This window comes from Manis pentadactyla, chromosome 1 (genome assembly GCF_030020395.1).
Source record: "Manis pentadactyla isolate mManPen7 chromosome 1, mManPen7.hap1, whole genome shotgun sequence".
Taxonomy (NCBI): domain Eukaryota; kingdom Metazoa; phylum Chordata; class Mammalia; order Pholidota; family Manidae; genus Manis; species Manis pentadactyla.
Window position 1 is genome coordinate 195,236,021 of NC_080019.1, and position 25,289 is coordinate 195,261,309.

Below are 25,289 nucleotides of genomic sequence, written 5' to 3' on the forward strand. Positions count from 1 at the left end.
AACCGCCGCGGAGGAGGTGCTCCGCCGGGAGAGGGCCGGTAGGGGGCGCGCGGGTGTCCCGCAGGCCCTGGCGGGGGCGAGGGGCACACAGCCCGCATTTCCGGCGCCGCCCTGCAGGGATGGGTCGGGGTCGGGTTCGGGGTCGGGAGCCCCGGTGGGGCTGGGGCGGGCCCTGCGGTGGAGGCACGAGCCCCGTGGGGGTTCCTGGGCTGGGAGGGGGCGGGTGGGGCGGGTGGGGCCCTCGGGGACGGTGTCCAGGTGGCCGTGGCGCGTTGTCCCGTTGGATTGTTTTGAGCTGCCGGCTGCTGAAAGCCCGCCGGTGAAGGACAAGCTGTTCTCTCTCCTTTAACTGCCTAAATCGACGTAGGAAGAGCGGTGGTCGGACATGACTTACTCATCTGGAAGGCTTGTGTGCCTGGCAGGGGCAACATCCCACTGCCAGACTTCTGCTCTCGGCCGCGCTCCTTTGAAGGCCCAGGCCCCTGTCCCCTTCCTCAGCTCAGGATGGCGGGCTAATAAGCCTCCACTGCCTGCCCTCCTGTGGGCCTCGTGTTTTTACGCAACTGTGGCTGGGCAGCTGTGTCTGGGGAGGTCACGCCCTGTGCACCACCCGCCATGGCGGGGCAGGTTCTTGGCTCTGAATGAGAATGTTTTCTTGAGCAGGTCAGAGAAGTGTATCTAAAGAACGGGTTCGTTAAAGCAGGAGTAGCAGGGAATGGAAGCTGCCTCGCAGGCGGCAAAGAGGGAGCGAGTAAGAATGGGGCAGGAAAGGGTGACTTGCCGAACTCCTGCTCGGCAGTGGGCGAATCCCTCGCCAACTTCTAAAGCCAGGCTCACCTGGTGTCCAGCGTCCGCTCGGGTCTGCACAGCGTGGGAACTAAGTCCCCACCAGCCCAGGATCTGGGGGTGCTGCAGAGCCCTGGGTGGAGTGGCATTATGTGCTGAGCGCTCCCCAGAGGCAAAGACCGGAGATTTTCAGGCAGCCTCCTGAAGGGCACTACAGTACAGCTGCTGTCCTGTCCGGGTCACCTGCGCGACGGGAACTGGCCAGCCCCGCTCAGAGCTCCCAGTAGCCCCTCCCTCCTCCTCTGCAGTAGAGCAGAGACAGCGAAGACTTGTGCTTCCGTCTGGAAAAGAGAATGAAACAGGGATGTGACAAAGACACTTGCTTTTGGAAGAGCCCAGAGACAAAGCGCAGTAAGTTGAAGTGTGAGCACATTTTATTTCAGGCAAAAAGCGCACGCTTGAAGAAACAGGAGTGGGGGCAACCTCAGAGAGGAGGCACGCTTAAGGGTTTGGGGCTTGGGGTTCCATGGGGCCTTTTGGGCAGGGGTCAGCCTGCACACAGGTCAGATGGACACAGGTTTTGTCTTGGGAGTAGGGTCATTCAGGTGGCAGCATGGACGGGGATCCTGGATCTCTGGCCCTGGCTGCATAGTCACCTGATCGATTAAGGGGTCGGAAGAGGAGGCAGAAGGGCGTGTGGTTGAAGGTGGAGAGTGAGCAGGGCCTTTCTCTCGGGCTAAGTAGATTTCACAATGGCCTGGCCCTGTCCCACTTCCCCACCCTGCGTCAGGACTCTTCCCGGGAAGTGGGACTGGTCTCTCTCCTGTCAGCACGTCGTCTGTCAGCTCAGTGTGAGAGCACCCATAGGACCCAGGTGGGAGGAAGGGAAGTGCTTCCTCGCCTACGGGCCGTGCAGGCAACAGCCGGGATAGGGCCCCATGTGGGGGTGGGCGGGGGCCCTGCCGAGGGGATAGGTCCATTTCCCACCCTGGCGTGAGTATGGTCCCACGAGTCGGAGGTCACGGCCCCTGGCTGGGGTGGGGGTGTGCAGGGAGGGCTGTATGTGGGGGAAGGGGGCTGAGATGAGTAGGCAGCAGGATGTGGGGGCTGCCCCCCCGTAGAGGGGAGACAACCAGCCTGTGCCCCAGCAGGGACCCGGAGGAGCTGGGGGATGGTGGTGCGGGGCACAGAAGCATCCCCGTGTCAAGGGTCAGGCCCTGCCCGGTCTTGTTGCCACATAGCTGCGTCTGGGGAGGTCTCTCCCTGCCCACCAGGTGAAGCCTCCACCTGGACAGGGCTGGGTTCTCGAGTCTGAGCAGAAAGAATTCCCTAGCGGGACAGATGAGCGCAGGTAAGGAAGGGATGCATCACTGTTAGAGCGGCCGCTAATGGCAGCTGGTCTGCAGGGGGCGGAGAGCGGGGCACGGCAGGGGGAGGAAAGAGGTGCTCGCTGAATGGTTCCCTTGCCAACCCCTGAAGCCAGGCTCCCCTGGCGTCCAGCACCCGCTTGGACCCACACGGCGCGGGCAGGAAGCCCCACCAGTCCGGGATCTGGGCAGCCGCAGAGCCCCGGGTGGAGGGAGAGCTTCCCGGGGGGCAGACAGGAGGCTTCGGGTGGGCTGCTGAAGAGAGTGGTTGCGCAGCTGCCGTCCTGTCCAGTCTCCCAGGTGAAGGGAACTTGCCAGCCCACATCAGAGCTCCCAGGGGCCCCTCCCTGCCTGTCCATGTAGGACAGAGACGAGCGGAGACTGGTGCTTAAGTCTGGGAAAGAGAACGAGACAGCATAGTAACAAGACGCTCACCCTGCAGGAGGGCAGAGACAGAAGGCAGGAGGGTGGGCAGTGAGCGGGGAGACTGTGCCCAAGGTGAGAGGTGCGCCCTCAGGGAGAGGGGGGTGCGGGCAGCCCAAGAGAGGAGGCGCCGCAAAGGCCCCAGATTCTGCCTTGTAAGGCTTCCGGAATGGGGTGAAGGGCAAGGTGGGCAGGGGTGGCGGGGGCTCGCCGGGCGGTGTCCTGACGCCAATCTCCAGTGAGAGACGTTGTGTCGTCGTCCAGTGTCCGTCCTCTCGACTTTTCGTAAGATGAGCTCAGCACGAGGCATTCCTTGATCCTGCCCTCCTCCGGGACAGGGGGAACCCCAGAGCAGTGGGGACACCCCAGTGAGGCCTGCTTGCCCTGCCTGAAGACAGGTTTGGAGGTGGGATGATGACCACTAATATGTCCAGGCTCTTCCTCCTAACTCCCTGGCTTTTAAAATGGAATCTTCACCTGAAGATGGAGTCCCTCCTGTTCTCACTCTACTGTGTGTATCTTGGCATTTTTCATCCTGGGCAGGAGGAGCTGATCATGATGATCGTCCCACGTCCCTGCCCTACCTCAGTTTCCCTCCCGCCCGGATCCCTCACATGCGAGGCCCGCCCAGCACCCACTCGTGCCGCTGCTTTGGACATCACCAGCATGTGACCCAGAGGCCCATTGAAGCACTGATTCATTGATTGCATTTGTGTGTGTTTGCATGTGGTGGGGGCTGGGGGCTGGGGGCAGAGGCCTGGAAAAAGGTCCAGCGATAGGGAGGAGGTGCCTCTAGGTCTCAGGCTGGGGTGGGGGTGATGTCGGATAAAGGGCATTGGAAAAGGGCTTGGTTCTGACAGATTGTGATTTAGGATTCAGATTCGATTCAACCAGCTAGGTAAGGGAAGGGTCTGCCACCCCATTGGCAGCTGGGATGGGGCCTGTCTGGACAAGACTGGCCTTCCAGAGAGATGCAGCTGACCCCCACACCCTGAGGACCGCACCTCAGTGGGCACTGGGAGGCACCCACAGGAGCAGGCCCAGTCCTGACTGCTGATGGGGCCTAGGAGACCCCCGGAGGGAGCAGCCTGTGAGCAGGTGTGTGGGGAGGCGAGCCTTCCTGCATCTGCCAGGGCAGAGCCTTGTCTGGGACTCCAGGAAGACAGGGTGGTCAGCTGTGATCATGCCCTGTGGGGAGCAGAAGGAGAGACTCCCACGATCCATTCCTCACTGAATGCATGTAGGAATGAGACAGATGTGACCCCATAAAAATGGAGAACTCCAAGTAGAAAAGAGAGCACTTGCCCGCTCCCCTGCCGCAGGCGCCGTCCTGTCATGCTGGCATGCCGCAGGTGCATCTCCTGCCGCCGGTTCGGTGCCCTCCTCCCAGTGGCCATGGTCCAGGCATGGGAGGGCTCCTCTCCCTGCTCCCAGCCTCACCCTGCAGGGGATGGGTCAGGATTGGGGTCAGGGATCCCAGTGGGGCTTGGGTGGGCCCTGCGGTGGGGGCATGAGCCCCGTGGGGGTGGAGTGTAGGGATGCTGGGAAAACAGGCACCAAGCGGGGTTGCCTGGAGTGGGAGGGGGCGGGTGGGGGCCCTCAAGAATGGTGTCCAGCTGCCCCAGGTGGCTGTGCTGCTTTATCGCGTTGGGTTGTTTTGAGCTGACTGCTGCTGAGAGCCCGCTGGTGAAGAACAAGCTTTTCTCTCTCCTTTAACTGCCTAAATTGACATAGGAAGAGCGATGGTTGGACATGACTTACTCATCTGGAAGGCTTGTGTGCCTGGCAGGGGCGACATCTCACTGCCAGACTTCTGCTCTCGGCTGTGCCCCTGTGGATAAAATGAGAGTTCCTGTGGCCAGGATTCTCACCTGGCTGTGGTTGACTAGCTCACTGCACATCTGTGGGCAATACATGGTGGTTGACTCTATAAAAAGAGCTCTGCCCAGTGCTCTTGGCACAACATGGTGGCAGGGCTGCAAGGCTGTAGGAGAGCAGAGCAGAGGACAGAGGCCCAGAGGATGGCTGTGTAGGACAGCTATGCAGACATAGGGGCCCAGAGGACGGCTGTGTGGACAGAGGGGCCCAGAGGCAGAGACCAGCTTGCTACACATAGACTCACTGAGTGAATGGGATTCTAGTGACTGACCTGCCACCTGGAAATAAAGTTGGATATAACCCTTTCACCCCAAGAACGTTTTGCTATCATTTTCTTTGGTCACATTGAATCCATAGCGAACTTGCCCGGGGCTGAAACCCATTGGCAAGACAGCCCCTTTGAAGGCCCAGGCCCCTGTCCCCTTCCTCAGCTCTGGATGGTGGGCTAATAAGCCTGCACTGCCTGCCCTCCTGTGGGCCTTGTATTTTTACGCAACTGTGGCCGGGCAGCTGCGTCTGGGGAGGTCGCGCCCTGCGCACTAGGTGATACCGCCACCCACACGGTGGGGCGGGTTGTTGGCTCTGAACGAGAAAGTTTTCTTGAGCAGGTCAGAGGAGTGTAGCTAAGGAACGGGTTCGGTAAAGCAGGAGTAGCAGGGAATGGAAGCTGCCTCGCAGGCGGCAAAGAGGGAGCAAGGAAGAACGGGGCAGGAAAGGGCGGCTGCGTCTGGGGAGGTCGCCCCTGTGCACCAGATGAAACCGCCACCTGGATGGAGCAGGATTGTCGAGACTGAATGAGAAAGAATTCTCACCTGGCGTTGTGTCCTCCTGGGTCTGCGTGAACTAAGTCCCCGCCGGCCCAGGATCTGGGGGCCCCGCAGAGCCCTGGGTGGAGTGGCATTATGTGCTGATCACTCCTCAGGGCCCGAATGTCACCTATAAGCCTCTTTGCTCATTTTCAAAAGGGCAAAAATCACACCTCCCCTGCAGGATTGTTTTCAGTTGTATGAAAAGCTGGATAAGTAGCCATAGCTACGTGGTAGGCAGTCATCAGTTGGTGATGACTAGTCCTTATCCTCTTCGCCCCTTATATTAGTGGGCCCACTAATGTTCCCCCGGGAAAGCCAAGTCCACCCAGAAACTCAGCAGGTGATCTTAATTTGGAAATAGGTTGTTTGCCAAGGTCATTAAGTGGATTAGGGTTATCAACTGAAATGCACATGTCTGCTGTTAAAGAAACATCATGTGTATTCAGAGTGGTTCTGAGGAGTACAACACAGTTGAGTTTTATGGGAAATTTCTCCAAAGCCTCCTGCATATGGGATATCTTCACTACTTTTTACAAAGGGGAATACGTGCAGTAGAAAAGGTTACATGTGTGAAATATGTGCAGGAGAAAAGGTTGCATGTGTCAGTACACTAAGCAGTGCGGCATGGATCCAGCTAGTCTGTGTCCTGTAAGATCACACTATGTGCGTTCCAGCGCTATCTATGTGTGTGAGAGGAGGCAAGGAGCAGGGCTGTCATAAACAGAAGAAAGGGTGTTTTTGGGTGAGGTCACCCTCATCTGGGGACAACGAGTTCTCATTAGGTGGATGACCTCATCATCCCTGGTGGGAAGAGGGCATATGTGACATTATCTTATCCATGCTGACCAGAAAATTCCTGACTGACTACATTTCTGGGGGAGGTGGAAACTGCAATTAGGTTAGTATGAAGCCCTGGTGCAGTGCTTTGGCCTGGCAGAAGTGGCCCCCTGTTGGGCCTGTGCCTTCTTTTTTAACAGGACCCCAGAGCCCCAGAGGCTGGGAGAGGCAGGAAGGGTCCGCCCCTAGCGTCTGCAGAGGGAGCTTGGCCCTGCCAACACCTTACTTTCAGATTTCTGGCTTCCAGACTATGAGACGCACATTTCTGTTGTTCTAAGCCACTCACCTTTTTGCACCCAGTGACGGCCTCCCCAGGGCACTGATATGCCTTCCCTACACATCATACTTCTGAGCACTGATCCAAAATTATGCTTCAAATGTACTCTCTGTCTCTCTCTCTCTCTCTCTCTCACACACACACACACACACACTCATTCACTATTGAACCGACTTATTTTCAAGAAGTTCAGACTAAAGTTGAAAGGCCAGGACTTAGGAAACACAGAGACCCATGAAGATGGACTTTTCTATATTCTAGAAAACAAAGCACAATCAGGGCAGTCTTTAAGATATTTCCCAACTTTTTGTTATAAGCATCTTCAAACATGGAAAACTTTGGAAGAGTAGGAGAAAAAATGCCTGTGTTCCTACCACTGATTCATCCATTTTAACGCTTTGCCATATTTGCTTATGCACTGCATGTGCGGATGTGTGTGTGTCATAATTTATTTACTGCATTAACTTCCAGACATCATGACACATCACCCTTACCAGATACTTCAGTTATTTCCTAAATGTAAGGATATTCTTCTGTATCTGGTGCTGGCAAACTACCATTCATGGGCCCAATCTGGCCCACCATTTGTTTCTGAAAGTAAAGTTTTATTAGAACATAGCCATACTCACTCATTTACATCGTGTCTATAGCTGCTTTTGCACTACCAGGCAGTTGTTTGGCTGACAAAGCTGAAAATAGTTACCATCTAACCTGTGCAGAAGGGTTAACACGGGGCCTGACTGCTCTCTCTAGACAAGATCAGTCCTAAGCCTGTGTATGGGAACATGGACACTGGGAGGGCTCCCATTACCCTAGCTGTGATAAGGGTTACTCACCGAGCCTAAACCATCTGGAAAAACACTGTGGCTTTGTGCAGCACACCTGCTTTCCCTCAGGGAGTCTGCAACTCTCATCCATGCCAGGCAGAGGGTGCCAACATGACCAGCCCCTAACGCAACCCCTGGGCTCTGATCTCTGAGGAGCGCCCTGGTAGATAACATCTCACATGCGCTGTCACAGTTCCTTGCTGAGCACGTAGGAGAATCTCACACAGCTCCACTGGGAGAGGCTTCTGTAAGCTTCCTCTGGGCTTCCCCTGGACCTACTCCGTATGCCTTTCCCTGGGCCGATCTTGCTTTGTATCCTTTTGCCCTAACAAATCACAGTCCTGAGATGTCCTATCAAATCAACAAACACGGGAGTGGTCTTGGGCGGGGGCCCCACTCTGTATAAACACCACTGTCACCCTTAAGAAAATAAACACTTATTCTGCACTATAAGCTAACATCTAGTCTCAATGCAAGCTTTCCCAAAGTGACTTGTTAGCTTTTTCTTGTACCAGGAACCAATCTAGATTTGCATAAGCATTCTACCCTTCCTTTATTCACTTCTTCCTTCCCTCGGGACGTTGGTCTCGGAAAGCGGGCAGGGCTCGTGCAGCCTGTCCAGGCCCGGACGGGCTGATCCCGCGCACCGTGCCGGCCTGCCTGGTCCTTCACCGGAGCGCAGACCTCCCGGCTGGACAACGGCGGCCCAGCACGCCCCGCGGGGGCGCTCGGGGGGCAGGCGGCTGGGGCGGAGGCTGATACTGGGCACAGCCCCGTCCAAACCACCTTTCTCGGCCGGGGTGCCTTCGGCTGCACCAAGGATTCAGTGGGTGCCCTCCGCCCGCCCCGCTCCCACGCGCTGGCCTGCTTCGTCACGAAGAGTCTCCGTCACAGCCGGGGGAAAAGAGCGTCTCACGGACGACGGACACGCGCTCAGAGACCGCGCCTTAATGACAGCGCCGGGGCGCACGTCCACCGGACTCACCTTCCCGACCCGGCCACTGCGCGGCGCTGGTTTGCGTCTCGGGAGCCTTTACGTGACGTCAGGCCGCGCGCCTCGGCGAGGGCCGGCGGGCGCGGCCAAGTGTCGTCACGCCGCGCGCCGAGGCAAAGCGGCGTGGTCGTCGCTGCGAGGGGTCTCGGTGGCCGGCGTCATGGCTCCGCGTGTGCAGCTATCACTGGAGATACAGCTGGCTCAGCGGCTGGCGGGGAACGAACAGGTGACCCGGGACCGGGCGGTGCGGAGGCTCCGGAAATACATTGTCGCCAGGACTCAGCAGGCCGCAGGTTGGCGCGGGGCTGGACGTTTGTCGGCGGGGTGCCCTTTGGGCGGCGGGCCGAGCGCGGGCGGTTGGGAGCGGCTGGGAGTTGCGGCGGTCGAGGAGCCCAGGGAAGCCTTCACGTGGCGCGGCCGGCGTGGCCTGAGTGCTGTTGTTGCCCCCCCGCCCTCCTCCCGCGCTTCGGCCGCTGAGAGCTGGGCGCTGCGCCCGCCACCCTCTTTGGCGCGGCGCCCACCTTGCGCGGAGGTGACTACGTGTCCCTCTGCCTAGACACCCCCTTCCCAGAGCCTTCGCTCCTTTTTCATCTCAGACCTCGGTTCCTCCGGGAGCCCCACCACCCACATCACAGCATATACCTCTGGACCCTTGCTCCCTCTGGTTGGGCACCCTCGGTTTTTCCCTCCGATCACTTGTCCCTTCGTGTCTTTCTCATTGTGTAATTATTAGGTTGAGTTTCACACGTTCTCGGAAGGCAGGGAACATGCTTATTAACTGGTGTCCAGCAGGCGTTCTCAGAGTGTGGCTCCCCATCAGGAGCTTGAGCGTCAGTTGGAGGTTTGCTAGAAAGGCAGATTCCTGGGTCCTATCCCAGCCCCACTGAATCAGAAACGCTGGCGGCGGGGCCAGCATCGGTGCTTTGAGAAGCCCTCCAGGTGATTCCTATTCCAGAGCTGAAGTCCGAGAACCACTCCTGCAGATACACTGTCATTCACACAGGACCTCAGTAATATTTTGAGTGAGTTTATGTGCTTACCTCCTTTAGTACCTGAAGGAGTAAGCTTTTTCTTTTGAAATTTGAAGTTTAATGCAGAAAAGTGCACAGACCCAAGTGTAACTTTGGTTGAAGTATCACACACTGATTCTGTGTAGCCATTGCACCAGCTTGGGAAATGGTAATTGTCTCGTTTTGATGTCCAGAAATGATGGACAGTGTCTGATACTTGAAGATTCTTGGTGTTTATTGAGCGAGTGACAGCAGTTACCAGGGGAAGTCCCTAGGGCTGCAGGCCCAGTGGTTCCTGAGTTAGGAGGATGGCTTGAGAGAGGCGGGCCGGGTACTTTCACATTCACAGTAAGAGGACTTCGGTCTAATTCAGGCAGGCAGATTTCTCTGGCTTCCTACTTGGCACTAAAGTTTGGGTTCCCGTGGTCTGAGTGTCTTCCTTTGGGTACAGGCGGTTTCACCCATGACGAGCTGCTGAAGGTGTGGAAAGGACTGTTTTACTGCATGTGGATGCAGGACAAGCCACTCCTCCAGGTGAGCGTGCCGGCAGGGAGCAGAAGCCGGAGCAGTGGTCTCACTGGAGGGCAGGTGGATGTGTGGGTGACCCTCAGTTTAATACAGCCGAAGACGCCACATGTAGTTGGGTACCTTTGATGCCTTTTTTTTTGTAATGTCCAGAGAACCGGGGTCTTTGGTCAGAGCGTGTCCTGTACTTGCTGACATGGTGTTGCCCGTGCAGGTCACAGCATGAGTCAAAACCTGCGAATCTGCTCTGGGTTTGTGACAAAGCACAAACCAAACCGTGAAAGGATGGAAACCGAAGGACACGATCCAAGTTTTCTTAGAGAAGGAGTTTTTTTCCTGCTAGCTTTTTTCATGCCATCTTTTTTAAAAAGTAGACTTTAAAAAAAATTTCGGCAGGTTTAGGTTCAGTGCAAAATCGAGAGGAAGGTAGAGATTTCCTGCAGCCCCTGCTGCACACATGCATAGGCTCGCCCACCCTCTCAGCATCCCCACCACAGGGGCACGTGTTGGAGTTGATGAGCATGCACTGTCCCCTCACCCTCACCCAAAGGGCCTGGTTCACAGGTGGGGTCACCCCTGGTGCTGTCCATCCTGAGGGCTTGGATGCGTGCGGTGACCACCCTCTCGATGTCTTATAGAGTGGCTTCAGTGCCCTAAAACACGCTCCTTTTAGAACAGGCCTTTTAAAATTGTGTTTCTCAGAGTGAATTGTTTGCTCTTCTTCAGAATCGCCTGGGTGGGGAGTATGTTTATTTCACATGCAGATACCTGTGCTGTGTATTCTGTGCCTGCTAACAACACTGTCCCAGGGAGGCTCTGGGATCACTGATTTAGCAAGTGCACTAGGTGATGCTTGGCTCAGTGACTTCACGGGGGTCCGATTGGCCCGGTCTTTCTGCCGGCCAAGGGCCTCCCGTGTCTCCCTGCCATCTCCCCCATCCCAGCCTCCTGTGGCTGTCGGCTTCGGTCCTGTGGGCAGTTAGTGCTGTTCCTTGGGAGGCCCTGCAGGCCCCGCTGTAAGGGGAGGCCTCCCCCGGCAGGCGTGAACCATGCAACCTGCCGCACACTGGGCTGTAAGGGCCATGGGCGCCGTTTCTCCACCTGAGCCAGTGGGCGCTGAGTGTGCCTGTGTTTCTGCTGTTGTTTGTTGGTAACACATTTCTCAGGGACCGAGGGACTTTTTCAGTTGATTTTTACTGCTTCTGTACAGGAGGACCTAGGAAGGACCATCTCCCAGCTCATCCATGCTTTTCAGACCACGGAGGCACGTAAGTATCTGCGCCATGGTTCGGCCCTTTGGCAAGGCCAGAATTGTCAGCTACCAGACACACAAGGCCTGCGTTCTGAGATCTAGAGCAAGAGAGAGGCCCCGTTCTAGCTGGCGAGTGCTGTGGCTTCCGCACTGTTCTGTGTCCAGCCCGTGTTAAGTCACATCCCCTCAATAGAGTTAGCTCCACGGTCGAAAGGCCTAGTGTCACCAAGCTACTGACTGAGCCTCACCGATAGTTGTCAGTTTCCTGCTGTGTGTTTCTTGGACTTGTTTTTGTCTTGACCATGACCAGTAGTTCTCATACTTGTTGCTGCCCCTTGGAATCCCTTGAGGGTCTAGAAATCTTGGTGTCCAGCCCTCGATTTTGTTGACTCGAGCTCTGGGGGTGGGGCCTGGGCAGCAGCCCTTCCAGCTTCCCCTCACAGCTCTGAGGCCAGCCGGCTCTGGGCAGCACTGCTGGTATGGGCACTGGGACCGTTGCCCCGGAGGCTCCTGGTCACGTGGGTGGGTTTAGTTCAGTTACACTTAAGTAGGCAAAGTGGGCAAAATTAGGGGGTAGCCAATAGAGTAACTACTCTCTTTGAGAGAGTCTCTTGTGTTACAGTTGAGTAGTTAGCGGAAGAGATTTATTCTCCATAATCTTACCTTCTAAGAACTTGCAGAAGAGTTCTGGGCTCGTGCAAGGCCAAGCGCAGTGTGTCCACCCAGTGACACCTGAGTGAGCTGGTGACTGACCAGTCCTTTGCTATTGGAGGAGCTGCAGCAGATGAGACACCCTGTTTGTGTCCCAAGGTCAGGGTGTCAGCAGGGCTTGTCCCGAGGCCTCTCCTGGGCACGTAGATGCCACCTTCCCGTGGTAGTCCCTCTGTGCCTGTCTGTGTCCTGATCTCTTATAAGGACATAGATTGGATTAGGGGCCCCTGGTGACTGCATTTTACCTGAATTACCTCCATAAAGGCCCTGTCTCCAAAGAACAGTCACATTCTGAGGTGCTGGGGGTCTGTCATCAACGTATGCATTTTAGGGGAGCACAGTTAGTTCGTGCACCCGTGTCTGACATGCCCATTACTGGTTAGGGTTCAGGGCCTTTTTGGGCCTGTGAATATAGTGGGGCCAGTAGTGAGGGCAGTGAGGGGGTCAGGCAGGGCCCTCCGCCTGGGCCCAGGGAAGGCGGAGGAGGCCTGGGGACAGCGGCCGGAGCAGCCTCTCGCTCCCTGCGCCTGTTCTTCAGAGCGTCGGGCCTGCAGCTGGGCCCTGCTTTCTTGCTCAGGGTCCCACAGCCCCTTTTCTGAGCCAGGTTCTAGCACCTCTTCCCAGCTGGGCACACTCGGCTGAGAACCCCAGAGGCTGGTGGCAGTCTGGCCTGACCAGGGTTCTTCACATTCTCACCTCTCCCCAGGTGGCTTCCACGCTTCTGGCCTTTTTCTCTTCCAGAGCTCCTGTTCCTTCAAACATTCTGGCAGACCATGAATCGTGAGTGGATAGGCATAGACAGGCTGCGCCTGGATAAGTTCTACATGGTGAGTTAGTGCAGGGCCTCGGCTGGCCCTGCCGTGCCGCAGTGGTGGTGTGGGGGACTGGTGTCCTGTTCGGTCAGAGGGGGAGGGCCTGGGCGCGGCACAGAGTGGTCTGGCCTCTGAGCCCTCCCCACCCTGACAGTGCAGAGGGCAGTGACTTCTGGGCCATGTGGCGAGCCTGAGGACTGTGACCCGTAAGCCTAGTGGGCTGTGAGGGGGCCTTGGCCTCGGCCTCGGCTGGGATTCGCATGCCTTGAATGCTGCAGTCTCTCTCCATTGGGGTTTACTGGGCCTTGGGTCAGTCCCCAGGTGAAGGGGCAGTGTTGCTCTCTGACAGCAGGGGACACTGACCGGGGCGGTGGCCAGCCTCACTGAGGAACTGGTTGCCTCGGGGCTACAGTTACTGGTGACCAACCTGCCACTCAGATCAGCTGCGGGCTCAGACTTGGGCCAGAGTTCTGCGGACAGCAGGTGCATGCCTGTCATAGTGAGGGTCAGCTGGTGCATGAGGCATGGAGCTCCAGAGGGAAGGAAGGTGGGGTCGGGCGAGTGGAGGCCAGGGCCAGGCTCTGCACGTCTACGGGATACAAGTGTACGAGGCAGGAGAGACCTCATGTAAGTCAGCATCCCATTTGCTCGGCTGCTGTCCCTGGACCTTTGATGGGGTGGATGCCGTTGCTGTTCGAGGCCTGTCTCCCATGTCCCCTGTGTGACCAGATCTGGCAGACATGCCTCCCAGTAGAGGATGACTCTCCTGGTGGCGCTGCAGTGTCTCCGGGGAGGGGCCGCCTGGCTGCCAGGTGTGCTCTCTACCCGTCCTCTCTGCCTTTTACCAAGACTGGACCCCTCTGTGGGCACATTGGGTTAATGTCTGAAAGGTAGCCGAGCCAGCTGGGAATGCTGTGAGTCATCGTAAGTGGGCATGGAATTGAGGGGTGGAGAAGGTCACCTGTTTGCTCTTTGCTGCGGAGAGAGGTTCCAGGGAAAGCTCGGCGAAGACATCTTTGTTTCAGACCGGCTGTTCTGAGGGACTGTGCCTCCTGTGGGGCCTGCCCTTCATTCCCCGTTCTCCTGGAGCTGGGACCGCCCTGTTTTGGCTGTCATGTATGGTACTGGAGTCGCTACCCCGATGTGTCCCCTGGCAGCTGGACTCCAGGTCCTCTGGGGAAGCTGGGGCATCTCACATCTCAGCCAGCACGGTGCACCTTCTCCGGGCCCAGGGTCCCCAGGGCTTGATGTCCCTGCGCTGACAGCTGGAGGGCCTGCTGTGCACTCTGAGCCACACAGACATGACTGGGGACTGGGGGTGTCTGTGCAGGTCCAGGTGGTGCTCCCACTGACAGGGCTCTTTTGTGTCACAGCTCATGCGCATGGTCCTGAACGAGTCCTTGAGGGCCCTGAAGATGCGGGGATGGGAAGACAGGTGGGTGCTCATAGCAGGTGCTGAGGGCCGTCTGTGTGCATCGGGTTGTGTCCCTGGAGGATCAGGTTCACGTGATGTCAGCCTTTTATAAAGACGGATCCAGTAGTGCTTAAAATGAAGGTATTTTTAAGATGAGGTTTTATGCACATGTTCATGGAAATGCTGGTTTTCAACCTTGGTGCTGAGTTCTTACTGTGCATCAGAACCGAGTCCTCTCGCTACAAACAGCGCCCAGGTAAGGAGCTTTATTGTGAAACATGGTGCATTCAGCTCTGTTGTCAATGCCACTTGCTCTTAGTTGTGGACACTTCACCCAGTCTCTTCACTGTTGATGCTGGTGCTCTGGTGGGGTGATCTGGTTTTGTGACTGACCTTGGGCTGCTGCTGGCAGGGAACAGCAGTGGGAGGGATTCTGCTGCAGTTGGTGGGCTGGGGGCCCCTTGGCTGCCCCTCCTGAGGACCAGGCAGAGGCGGGGATGTGTGCCTGCCTGGAGCTGCGGCCTGGTCGCCTGTTACGGAAGTTCCACATCCCGGTTCTGGGCAGCAGCTTTCCAGCCCCTCGGGGCGGCAGACTGACCCCAGTACAGTGTGACTTTCTGCGTGCTTACGTTTTTTTTAAGTTCCTAAAATGGATTAAAAATTTTTCTCTGTGATGTTTTCCTAATTATGAGGGTGGTGCGTGTTCAGTACAGAGAACACAGAAAACAGCTAAAACCTTAAAGAACAGTGTTACCTGTGAGATGTTTTTTAAATGTTGCACCATCCAGTACACATGGTGCAGAAGGGGTGTGGTGTCGCGTGGTACGACTGGCTTTGTGTTTTATCATGGGCACCACAAACACACCCTGAGTCAGAGCCCTGCTGCCGCGCGATTTTCAGAGGTGGCCACAGGGAGGGTCTGGGAGCAGTGTATTCTGAATTGACTTGTAATTTAAAAGCATAGGTGAAGGGGTTTCTCCCAAGCATACAGAAACTAAAACTAGCATCCAGTGTGAGAGTTGCGCCTGCCCTGGAGAGGAGAATGCCGCTTCCGGCCCGGGTCATGGCTGGACGGTTTTATCTTCTGGACAGTGAAGGTTGCAAGGCCTGGCCCGCGGCTCCTTTTACCCCATGCAAAAAAGATCAGGAGTTGGACTGTAGTTACCTGAGTTTTCTGAGTTAAACTTCTTCCAGGTAACTACGTTTAGGGCAGTGTCTCTAGCTTTAGTGACATCCTTAGTTCCTACAAGGACCTTGCGGCCGGGGGTCTCCTCATTTCAGGGCTGAGGACTGTGGGTTACCTGGTGGGCAGCTATCGGCAAGTGCAACCAATGTTAAAGGCACATTTTATCTGCGCTTGCGTCCATTTATTACGAAAGTGGTTAGGTGCTCACGGTCAGGAGTAATGAAGGCAAAGATCCTCAAGGAGAAATTGGTTAATGTCCATGGCCTGGGGGAGCCAGCGCTCCAGCTGTATGCGCCCGTCTAGCCTGTCTCCATCCTTGAGGTGGTAAATGTCTGTTAGTGTGATCACTAGCCCGGGAGCAGGTTGCCTTTCCCAAGGTGTCGCCACACAGACTAGCCTCTGGGGAGCTTCCTCCTGCACACCTGACGGTTCAGGTGTGTGCAGGAGTCTACACTGGCCTCATCACTGGTTTCTGCTGCTCTCTGACCTTGGAGCCCTTGGCCTTTGAGACCACTGACCCCAATGGACACCAGAGAGAGGTCTGATGGGACCTTCACGGCTGTGTGCTTGGCACAGCAGAAGCCGGGAAGCAAGCTCATGCCCCTCTGACCTCAATCTCTCTTGTTGTGTTTGCTCTCCGCTCGCGTGCCTTCCCGAGCACCTTCTAGTGAGGACGGCGGAGGGATGTGGGACATGCTGGCGCCTGCCATCACACCAAGCCTTTCTCCCCCTGTTTGTGGTATTGGGGACAGAGGAAGGCCGTGTGCATATTTACGTCCCTTGCACTTGGTAGCTGAGAGGCAGTCATGTTCTGTGCTGCCCAGAGGCTGTGGTGACTGCCGCAGTCATGGTGTAAGCGTAGCTGCGAGAGTCGTCTGTGCTGGACGCGACTCAGGTCACTGGGTCCTTGCCCAATGGTGTGACAGCTGGCGTGCCGGAAGGCGGAGGGCTTGCCCGTGGTCCGCCCGGCTGCCTGCCGTACCTGCCAGTCCTTTCCTCAGACAGGTGGAGCAGCTGCTGGAGCTGCTGACCACGGAGATCCTGCACCCTGACAGCCAGGCCCCCAATGGGGTGAAGAGCCACTTCCTCGAGATCTTCCTGGAGGAGCTGAGCAAAGTGGGCGCTGACGAGGTGGGGGCAGTGGGGTGGGAGAGGGTGGCGAGCTCGGCCCTGGGTGTCTGCACGAGCCGCTGGGGCAGCCCCATCTCCCTCCCTGTAGCTGACAGCTGACCAGAACCTGAGGTTCATCGATCCCTTCTGCAGGATCGCTGCCCAGACTAAGGAGTGAGTGGCGGGGGCTCCTTGCCATCGGGTTCTTCAGGCTGCCACCTTTGGGGAAGAGGATGAGTTGTGGGTGCATAAGCTGTGGGGAGGGGGTGGGCGGCACAGCGAGTGAAGTGGCCTGGGATGCCGGCCTCACGGGGCCTGGCCTGCCCCACCAGCCCCCTGGTTCTGCATAACATCACTCGAGGCGTCCTGGAGACGATTGTGGAGCAGGCCCCATTTGCCATCGAGGACCTAATGAATGAATTAGACGCTCAGGAGGAGGACACGTTGGAGGGCGACGAGCAGGAACAGGGCGTCCCGTCCAGGAAGCCACCTGAAGGTGAGGCTCACGGCACATGCGGACGTGACGGGTCAGTCAAGGCTCTGCTGGGCCCCTTGCCTTCAGCTCCTGCTGCGGCCCCTGTGTTTCTGCCCTCGCCCCCGGAGTCCGTTCTCGGCCGGCAGACAGGGTGACCTTCCCAAACAAGCCCGTGCCGCTCGCTCTCCTAACCCTGAGTGCCCCCAGTGCCGCCCGACCCACCGGGCCCCTCGGATCCCCCCTTGCACCCTGGGGCCTCTGCCCTGTCACTCAGGGCCCTCCCCTGCCGCCATTGAAGGTGCAGCCTCCCAGCCCCTACCCGCCTCACTCAGCGGTCTTCCCCGGCACTGTGTGTCATCTTCTGACTTAAAGCGCTGCTCAGAGTGCCTGTCCCATCTCCTCTGGGTCAGGGAGCTCAGGGATCACAGCTTTGCCCCCAGTGCTGAGAGCAGCGCCAGGCACAGAGGAAGTGCCCGCTGACTGGGGGATGAGTGAGCTAGCGAGGGGGCAGATGAAGCAGTGCTGCAGGGTGTTGGGGTGGGGCCCAGGGTGTCGGCGGTGGTGGGACCTGAGCTGGCCCATTTCTCCTCTGGGTGCCAGTGCGGGTCCTCGGTGGATGTCAGCTGGTCTCATGGGGCTGACTTCGGGGTGCCCCGCGCACATTGTGCCCAGTGGCTGTGGTGGGGCATGTCGTTGCCCACCAGCTTCCGGACTCTCCTTGCCCCCACCTTCCCTGTGGTGGTGAAAGTTATGGAGAGGTCACTGTGCTGATCATTTCTGAGCATACAGTTCCGTGACATGTACACTCACCTTGTCATGCAGGTATTGCCGCCACCCATTCCCCAAATTCTGCATCTTCCCACATTGAAAATGTCCCCACTGAACACTGATGCCCCAGGCACCCCACCATCCAGCTCTGGGCTGCCACCAACCCACTTTCTGTCTCCAGGGATCTGACAGCTCTAGGGTCCTCACATAAATGGGCTCCAGTATTTGTCCTTTTGCATCCCCCCTGCTCCACGGAGCGTAATGCCCTCAAGCTTCGTGCACGTGGTGTGTGGGTCGGAACTTCCTTTCTAAGGCTGAGTAATCCACTGTGTGATGGACGTTTTGCGTATCCTTCATCCACGAATGGACACTTGGGTTACTTGCACGTTCTGGCCACTGTGGGGCATGGTGCTGTGAACGTGGGTGTGCAGATGGCTCAGGACCCTGTTTCACTTCCCTTGGCTATACACCCAGCAGTAGAGTTGCTGGGTCCCGTGGCACTTCTGTGTTCAGTGTTCAGGAACCACTGAGCCATTGTCCACAGCAGCTGCACCGTGTCACCTTCCCACCTGCAGTGCCCAGGCCCCGGTTTCTCCCCATGCACACCAGCACTGTTGTTTTCTGGTTTTTTGATGGCAGCCCCATCCCCATGGGTGTGAGGTGCTGTCTCTTTGTCGTTTGCATTTGCATGTCCCTGATGGCGGTGGTGCTGAGCATCCCCTCATGGACTTGTTGGCCATTTGTATGTCTTCTTTTGGAGAGGTCTGTTCAGGTCCTTTGTCTTCCATCCAGGTCTTTTGTTGTTGAGCTGTCGGGGTTCCCTGTACATTCAGGATATTAACCCCTGAGCAGATGCATGATTTGCAGTGTCTTCTCCCCTTCTGGAGTTGCCTCTGTAGTCTGTGGTAGTGTGTTTGATTTTCATGAAGTCGAGTTTATTTTTTCTCATTATCATGCCTTTGGCATCCTATCCAAGAAATGATTGCCAAGTCGGTGTTATGTCAGTTTCGCTCTGAGTTTTCTAAGAATTTTATCATTTGGTGCTTGATCGACTTCAGGTCTCTGATCCGCTTTGAGTTGATTTTGTATGTGGCATGAGGTAAGGGCCCGGCGTCATTTTTCTGCCTGTGGACGCCCAGTTTTCCCAGCACTGTTTGCTGAAGGGGTTGCCCGCATCCTGCTGAGTGGTGCTGGCGCCCTCGTGGAGGCCACTGACCGTGGGTTCGGGGTCACTGTCTCCCCTCGCCCTTGCAGACATGCTCCTGGACTTTCTCACTAGACGGCGTCTCTGCCCGCACATTTTATCCGGTAGTGCCTCCCTTTGCTTCCCCCCAGCAGCCCGAGTCCTCCCGGCACTGACAGACCCAGGAGTCTCCTGGCGGGCCCACTGGTACCTGCTTGCCGCCTTGCTGTCCTCGTTGTCTGCCACGCGCACCCCGCTCCCGGCCACCTGCTGTCCAGAACCCTTCCTCTGTAGGCAGTGACATCAGAGCCCCAAATGATCTGAACCGTGGTCTCCCACCACCCCTCAATCCCCGCCTGCCTGTTGGCCTGCCTACCCTTCTTCCTCGCTTCTGGAACTTGTGAACTACATTTGCTGCCTAAGATGCCCACTCATATTCCTGCTGAATTTCACCCTTTAAGGACAGGTCAGGCCCCTGTTCCTGGGCCTGGGTGAGGCCATTGGTGTCCCCTTGCCGACTTGTGCCCTGGATCTCCCTGCCTATACCTGCGTGCCCCGCCCAGGTTGTGGGCCCTGTAGACAGGTGTTGTTGAGGTGCCGTGCATACTGGGCGTGCATTCTTGAGTTCACGGGGCCCTCTTGTTCTAGGCTCCCCCCGTGGGCCTGACCCCGGTGAGGGTGAGGAACAGGCAGGAGACGGTGACGATGACGGCGGCAGTGGCCCTGTCCTCCAGGTGGGTGGCCTGACCGGTGGGCCGAGTGCTCGGCCTCCGCCCTCGCTCCACAGCCAACTCTGGACGCGGTGGGGCTGGAGGGGAGGCGGCCTCTTCACAGGAGCCGGCGGAAGCTGTCTGACCTGGATTTGGAGGAGGGCAGGTGCTCTGGGCCCCTCGTCTGTGGGAGCACAGGGCCCTTGGGAACTGGGTTGGGACCGTGTGGCTTAGCAGTGGCGCCCCATGCCTGCACCCTGAGCCTCAGGGCGCCAGGAGGTCAGCACACAGGCCCCCTGCAGGCCTCAGTATTCGGGACCTGAGACTTCAGGCACAGGGCAAATGTAAGGTACTTACTAAGTCCTACTACCTGTTACTCATTGAATTCAGATTTTAGGTATTGTGGGTTAAATAAAACATATGCAAATGGATTTCACTTGTTTTCTTCCTGCTACTTTAACGTGGCTGCCAGAGGACCTAAAGTTTCAGGAGGCCCCCTGGGCAGCCCCCTCGTGTTTCCATGGGGCAGCACCTTCCTGGAGCACGTTTGCTGCCTGGTGTAGAGGGCATGTGCTGAGGGGGCAGCGGGAAGGCCTCGGACATTCACGTGACGGAAGCAGAGAATCCGCGTGTGGTCCTCAGGCTCCGTGGGCAGTTCCCGTTCTGGGAGCCCCTGCAGGGGCTGACTCTTCTTCATGGCATCTCTCTGTGAAACAGTTCGACTATGAGGCCGTTGCCAACAGACTGTTTGAGGTGGCCAGTCACCAGAACACCCCTTCTCAGAACAGGAAGCGTCTCTACAAAGTGATCCGGAAGTAAGGGCTCTCGGATGGCGGCGGCAGCCTTCCCACTGCCCTTGGGTGGCCCTTTGCTTCATCAGCCCTGGTTCTTGCGCTTGGCCCACATGCCTCCCCAGTTGCCTCAGCCAGGGACGGGGTGGGGTCAGGCCCTGTGTTCAGACCGCTTGTAGCCGTCGTGTCCCCTGCTGGAGGTCTGCGTGGGTGCAGCCACCTTCCTCCTCCAGAAGCCCCTGCCCTGAGGAGTGACTGTCTCTCGTTCTTTCAGGCTGCAGGACCTCGCTGAAGGTGAGCGCTGGGCTGCCCCGGAGGCTGGCCCCCCAGTGAGAAGATGGTATCCTGGGAGTGGCTTGGACCCCGTGTTCAACCACACAGCACGGATAGTCTTTGCAGAGAGACCGGTGGTGTTTTTCAAGGGGAGGTGGGCCCAGGGATTCTGCAGTTCCTGTCCTGTAGCACAGCGGTTCTCAGCCTGAGTGGGTGTGAGAATCCCTTCGAGGCCCGTGAGCATAGTGCTGAGCCCCAGGGCAGGGCGGGGCAAGGAGACTGTCCTAGTGAGTGCCAGGCAGGCCTGGCTATGGGTGTGCGGTGAGGCGACCGTGTCTCCTCAGTGCGTGGCTGCTGGGACCGCGAGAGCTTTCCCTGTAAAGTTTTGTAGGTCTGGGGTACAGATGAAGGCGTTTCCCGCCATCCTTCATTGTGAACCGTTTAAAGGCCAACAGCCGTGGCAGGATTTTGCAGGGAAGACCTGCGTGTCTGCCGCCTCATTCTGCCTTAACATTTTACTGTCCTTGTTTTATCACACATGCACTCTCCTGCCCTCCTCCAACCGTACCCTTTAATGCTTCGTGATCAGCATAAACTAAAGTCCAGTGTTTTTTAGGTAAAATTTAGGTACTGTAAAATGCATGAATGTTGTGTATATCTTATCGTTTGACCAAATGTGTGGCCTGGGTGACTCCCTCTGCTATGAAAGCAGGGAACCTCACTGTCGCCCCAGAAAGCCCGGCCCCGCCCCAGCAGGCACAGCTGGAAGGACTAGACTGGATGGGCCATGGATGCTGCCATAGTCAGCCCGGCTTGGTCTGAGCTGGTGGCAGCTGTCTTGGGTGTAGACCGGGGCCTGCTTGCACGAGCTCGTGTGAAGCAGTGGGTGTGCAAACTGAAAGCACGCAGGCCTGGCCGCAGCCATGACCATCTGCCTTGGTCCCTAGGCCTCTTCCCTGAGGATGACATCCTGGAGAAAGCCTACAGGAAACTGCAGGAAGGGAGGCGGGAGAGGAAGAGGAAGAAGCGTTTGCCCAAATTCCAGCTGCAAAACAAGACAGGTGGGCGCAGCTGCCTCTGCCGCCGTCTGCCTCCCACGCCCACGGTCCCCCTGCCGTGTCCTGGCGGCCCCCTTCCTGCTCTGCTCACTGCAGCTCTGCCTGCCTGCTGCTTCCAGCCCGCAGCATCTTTGACCAGACCCCGTCCACCCCTCGTCTTCTCCCCCTTCTTCCTTCTCTTCAGCGTCCTTTAGAGATTCCTCAGCGTTAGAGGCTCCCCTCGCTGCCACCCTCCCCAGCTTGTCCACAGGAGTGTGGTTAGACTGACTGCCCTCGCTGAGGGCCGTCCTGTGCCTGCTGCGGGCCTCTGGGGCCCTGGATGCCGCTGCAGCAGAGGTGGGCTGTGCCCACGGGAGCAGGCCGGGCAGGGCCTAGAGCATCCGTGGCTGAAAGGGGATGCAGAAGAGGTTCTCGGCCGCACCCACGTGCTAAGCTGGCCCCAGGTCCTGGGATCTGCTCCTTAAAGCATCTCTGGAGTTCACTCCTGCCCTGGCCCAGGCCACCTCTGTCTGCAGGGTCTCATACCTGGGTCCTTGCCGCAGCCACTGGATGGGCTTGCACACTGTTGCCAGGCTGTTCCCTGAACTCCGCCTCCTGGTTCCTTTGTGTGCTGATTTGAGGCTGAGCTTCGGGCCCTGCCTTCTGAGCCTGCACCTCCCGACCAGCATCACCTCCAGCCCCCATGTGCAGTGAGCCTAGGCCCCTCTGTCATCCTTTGCCACCTGCTTCTCCTTTCTCCTGATTCTGTCTGCACGCTGGTCTTTCTGAGTGAAGACTCCCCTCCTGGTCAGCCTTCCTGGGTCAGGAGCCGCTTCAGTCTCACACCTACCTGGTGCCCTGGCATCCGCACTGGCTCAGTTCCGTGGGCAGGTGGGTGTGGGTGTGCCCCTTAGGCTGTGGCTGCTGTCATGCGGGGGCTTGGTGTCCTCTGCTCTGCCCTGGCTTGGCACCTGTGTCAGCCTCGAAGGGAGATGAAGCCTTCATGCTGCCTGTGTCATGTGGCCTTGCTGTTCTAGGGGAAGGTGAAAGGGCGGGCCGTGGTCTAGACCTGAGCTCCGGATCTGAGCGGATGAAGACCAGGCGGCGGCGGGGGGCTGCAGCCGACCCCACTGCACCCCAGGAGCAGCCTGGGGGCCGCGGCAGGAGAGACACCTTCAAGCAGCGGCGACGGCCTTGGGCGGGGCCCAAAGTGAAGGGGACCGATTGCCAGAAGCCGGACAGGAAAAAGAAGCGGCAGCTGGAGGGCCGGGAGTGAGAGGCTGGCCCCACAGGCGGGGCTTTGGAGGGACTGCATGGAGTGAGGGGATGGGACGCTGGTGCCACCTTTCCAGAATGAATCCAGGACACTGTCCCCACTTGCTGGTCCCCACCACATGGCAGGTGGCCAGGGCTGAATGGCAGCTGGCTCTGGTCCCCTGCGTGGGGCGTAGGAAATAAAATGCCAGAGGTTCTTACAAATGAGTCCCTGCATCTGGGTGGTGATGCAGGACTTCTTCCCGTGGTATAAACTGACAGGCACCGGGTCCTGGACAGTGTTTATGTGTTCCACCCGTTTTATGGGAAAAGGTGTTTATACAAACCCTGGAGAAGATGCTGGTTGTCAGCAGCTGTCTGGACAGCACCTTATACCTATGTTTGGAGTTGCCAGGGAGTGAGCAGTCTGTGTCTGCCCCACGGTGTGGGGTTGGCGTGTACCCGCCCTTGTCCCTGTGCCTTAGCGGGGGGACCGACTCGGGGGTCCCTGGCAGGCCTGCCTTGCCCGCACACCTGCCTTCCCCACACACCTGCCCTCCCCACCTGCATGTTTAGTTCTGGTCCCACAGTTTATCCCAGCGGGTCTGAGGCAGCTACACTCGCTGGACCCCGACCAGAGTGCTGTAGGGGGGCATGTGCTGGGATGGGGCGCTGGGAGGAGCCCCTCGTCCACGAACCTGAATTAGGGGGAAAATAAAAACGCAACGTAACTCCCTGTGGCTTCAGGCAGTGCTGTGGCCAGGGCTTCTAAGGGCTGCCTAGGTGATGGGGGCACATCTCAGCCAGCCACCCGAGCCCCTGCTGGGCTGAGGTGTGCGGAGAGGCCCAGCCTGGGGAGGACCCACAGGGGCCGGAGCGGAGCCCTGGTTCCCACAGCCCTGCTGCTGCAGGCAGGCTCTATTACCCAGCCCCATGTTACAGGGAAGTTGCAAATAGAAAGTGTGTTTACCCCCAGACTATTTGAGAGTGTGTCCTATCTTGAAGCTCACATCACTGTGAGCTTTCCAGTGTGTTTCCTACAAGGACCTACTCTTAATAAGTACAGACATCAGGTCAGGATTCATGTGGGTACCTCAGTACGTCTAGCCCTCAGGCCAGTTCAGGGACATCCTTCCAGCCACAGGACCCTGCTCGGAGTCACCTGCATCTGGTCCCCTTGGGTCGGGACCAGTTCCTCCATCTTAGCTTCACGTCCAGGACCCAGGACACTGGGTGCACCAGCTGTGGTCCGGCGGCACACCCTCCACTGTGGGTGTCTGGGCGTGGGTGTCACCTTGGAGGGCATGTCCCGCCCAGGGTCTCCACCTGTCCTGGCGCAGGCCGTCTTGTGAAAGTGGCTGTGTCCCCTGCTGCTTCACTGCTAACAGGGACTTCAGAGGCCCAGCTTCTCATCGGACTTGGGTTTACCCACTGGTTTACTGACAGCAGTGGCTCCTGGCGTCCTCTTAGCCAGCGGGCTCTGGCCCATTGCCCTCACTTGTCTTACTGCCACGTGTTGCTGGCCGGCCGGTGGGAGGCCCTCAGGCTGGCTCTGTTCCTCTGGGTCTCCGTTCTTCAGCAGCACTTCTTGCCTTCAGTCCAGGAAGAGGCCCTGGCCACTTGCTTCTCCAAAGAAGCCGTTGTCTTTGAGGCTGTGGCCCTGCCTGGCTTAAGCTGGTATGGATGGGGGTCTGCTATGGCCTTTGCCTTTTTTAAACAACTTTATTGGGATGCTTTGCTTAAGACTATTCAGCCATAGTCACTGGGCTCTGAGTATGTTCACAGGGCTCTGCCTCCATCACCACAGTCCAGTTTAGGATGTTTTCATTCACCCCAAAAGGAAACCCCCTTCTCAGGGACTCCTTTATCTTAGGAATAAAGCTGCGTGTGGCTTTTGGACCAGCAGGGTGGTGACAGGTTACTGATTACAAGGCTAACACATGTTTACCATTTCCTTGAGCAGTTAAGGGTCAGGAACAAGTACAGCTTGTGTCTAAAGTAATTTGACTTCCAGTAGCAAATGTGTTTTACGACTTTGTGGTTACATCACCAGCTCGCCTAAGGAGCCTGTTGCCAGATTAAAAAACAGCTCTGAACTCTGGGTTAGACGGGGTGTCTTGGGGAGCCTCCCCTCCTTTGGTATTGTACAAATAGGGCCTGTCCCAGTGCTGCAGGCTCTCGGCACCCGGGGCCTGGGTCGCCACAGTTAGCCTCGCCCTCCTTGCCCTGGCTTGCCAAGAACAGTCAAGAACAACACAGACCTGAATTCCCAAAGTGCTCACGCCACCAGGGTGTTCTCCCCGTGAGCTCATCGGATGCCTGTGTGACTGGCCCCCTCCCTTTAGCCAGGACCAGTCAGGCTGTAGCTCCATGGTGGGGCAGAGCAGGGAGAGGCCGTTGCCCAGCTGAGGGATCAGGGCTGCAGGGGGTTCTCCTTGGGGTAGAGGGGTCGGTTGTGGGTGAGGCCTGGGAAGGTAGCCAGGCCCTCTCTTGACCCCCCCACTTCCCCCACTGTGTCCTCGACACCTCCCATCCAGTCTGGAACTTGCCACGGTGAGTGGGTACAGTCCCACTATCAGC

The 25,289-nt window shown here is 57.6% G+C and overlaps 1 protein-coding gene and 1 long non-coding RNA gene across 6 annotated transcripts; both read left to right on the forward strand.

Moving 5' to 3' along the window:
- Positions 1–600: 600 nt before the first annotated feature.
- Positions 601–3,281, forward strand: LOC130684417 (uncharacterized). 5 transcript variants are annotated; one of them, XR_008998696.1, is made up of 5 exons: positions 601–1,197; positions 1,577–2,137; positions 2,517–2,651; positions 2,841–2,982; positions 3,120–3,281. It is a non-coding gene; the product is annotated as an uncharacterized LOC130684417 (long non-coding RNA). The 5 variants fall into 5 exon arrangements; XR_008998697.1 differs by lacking the exon at positions 2,517–2,651 and having other exon boundaries at positions 602–1,197; positions 1,577–1,779; positions 1,938–2,137; XR_008998698.1 differs by lacking the exon at positions 2,517–2,651 and having other exon boundaries at positions 603–1,197; positions 1,577–1,660; positions 1,938–2,137.
- A 4,489-nt stretch (positions 3,282–7,770) lies between these two features.
- RRP1 (ribosomal RNA processing 1) lies at positions 7,771–22,937 on the forward strand. Its single transcript, XM_036912000.2, has 13 exons — positions 7,771–8,491; positions 9,660–9,742; positions 10,944–11,001; positions 12,438–12,523; positions 13,882–13,943; positions 16,110–16,239; positions 16,328–16,392; positions 16,551–16,714; positions 19,293–19,378; positions 20,072–20,169; positions 20,420–20,439; positions 21,366–21,479; positions 22,493–22,937. The coding sequence occupies exons 1-13, from the start codon at positions 8,155–8,157 to the stop codon at positions 22,729–22,731; spliced, it is 1,542 nt and encodes a 513-aa protein (XP_036767895.2). The 5' UTR covers positions 7,771–8,154; the 3' UTR covers positions 22,732–22,937.
- Positions 22,938–25,289: the final 2,352 nt, after the last annotated feature.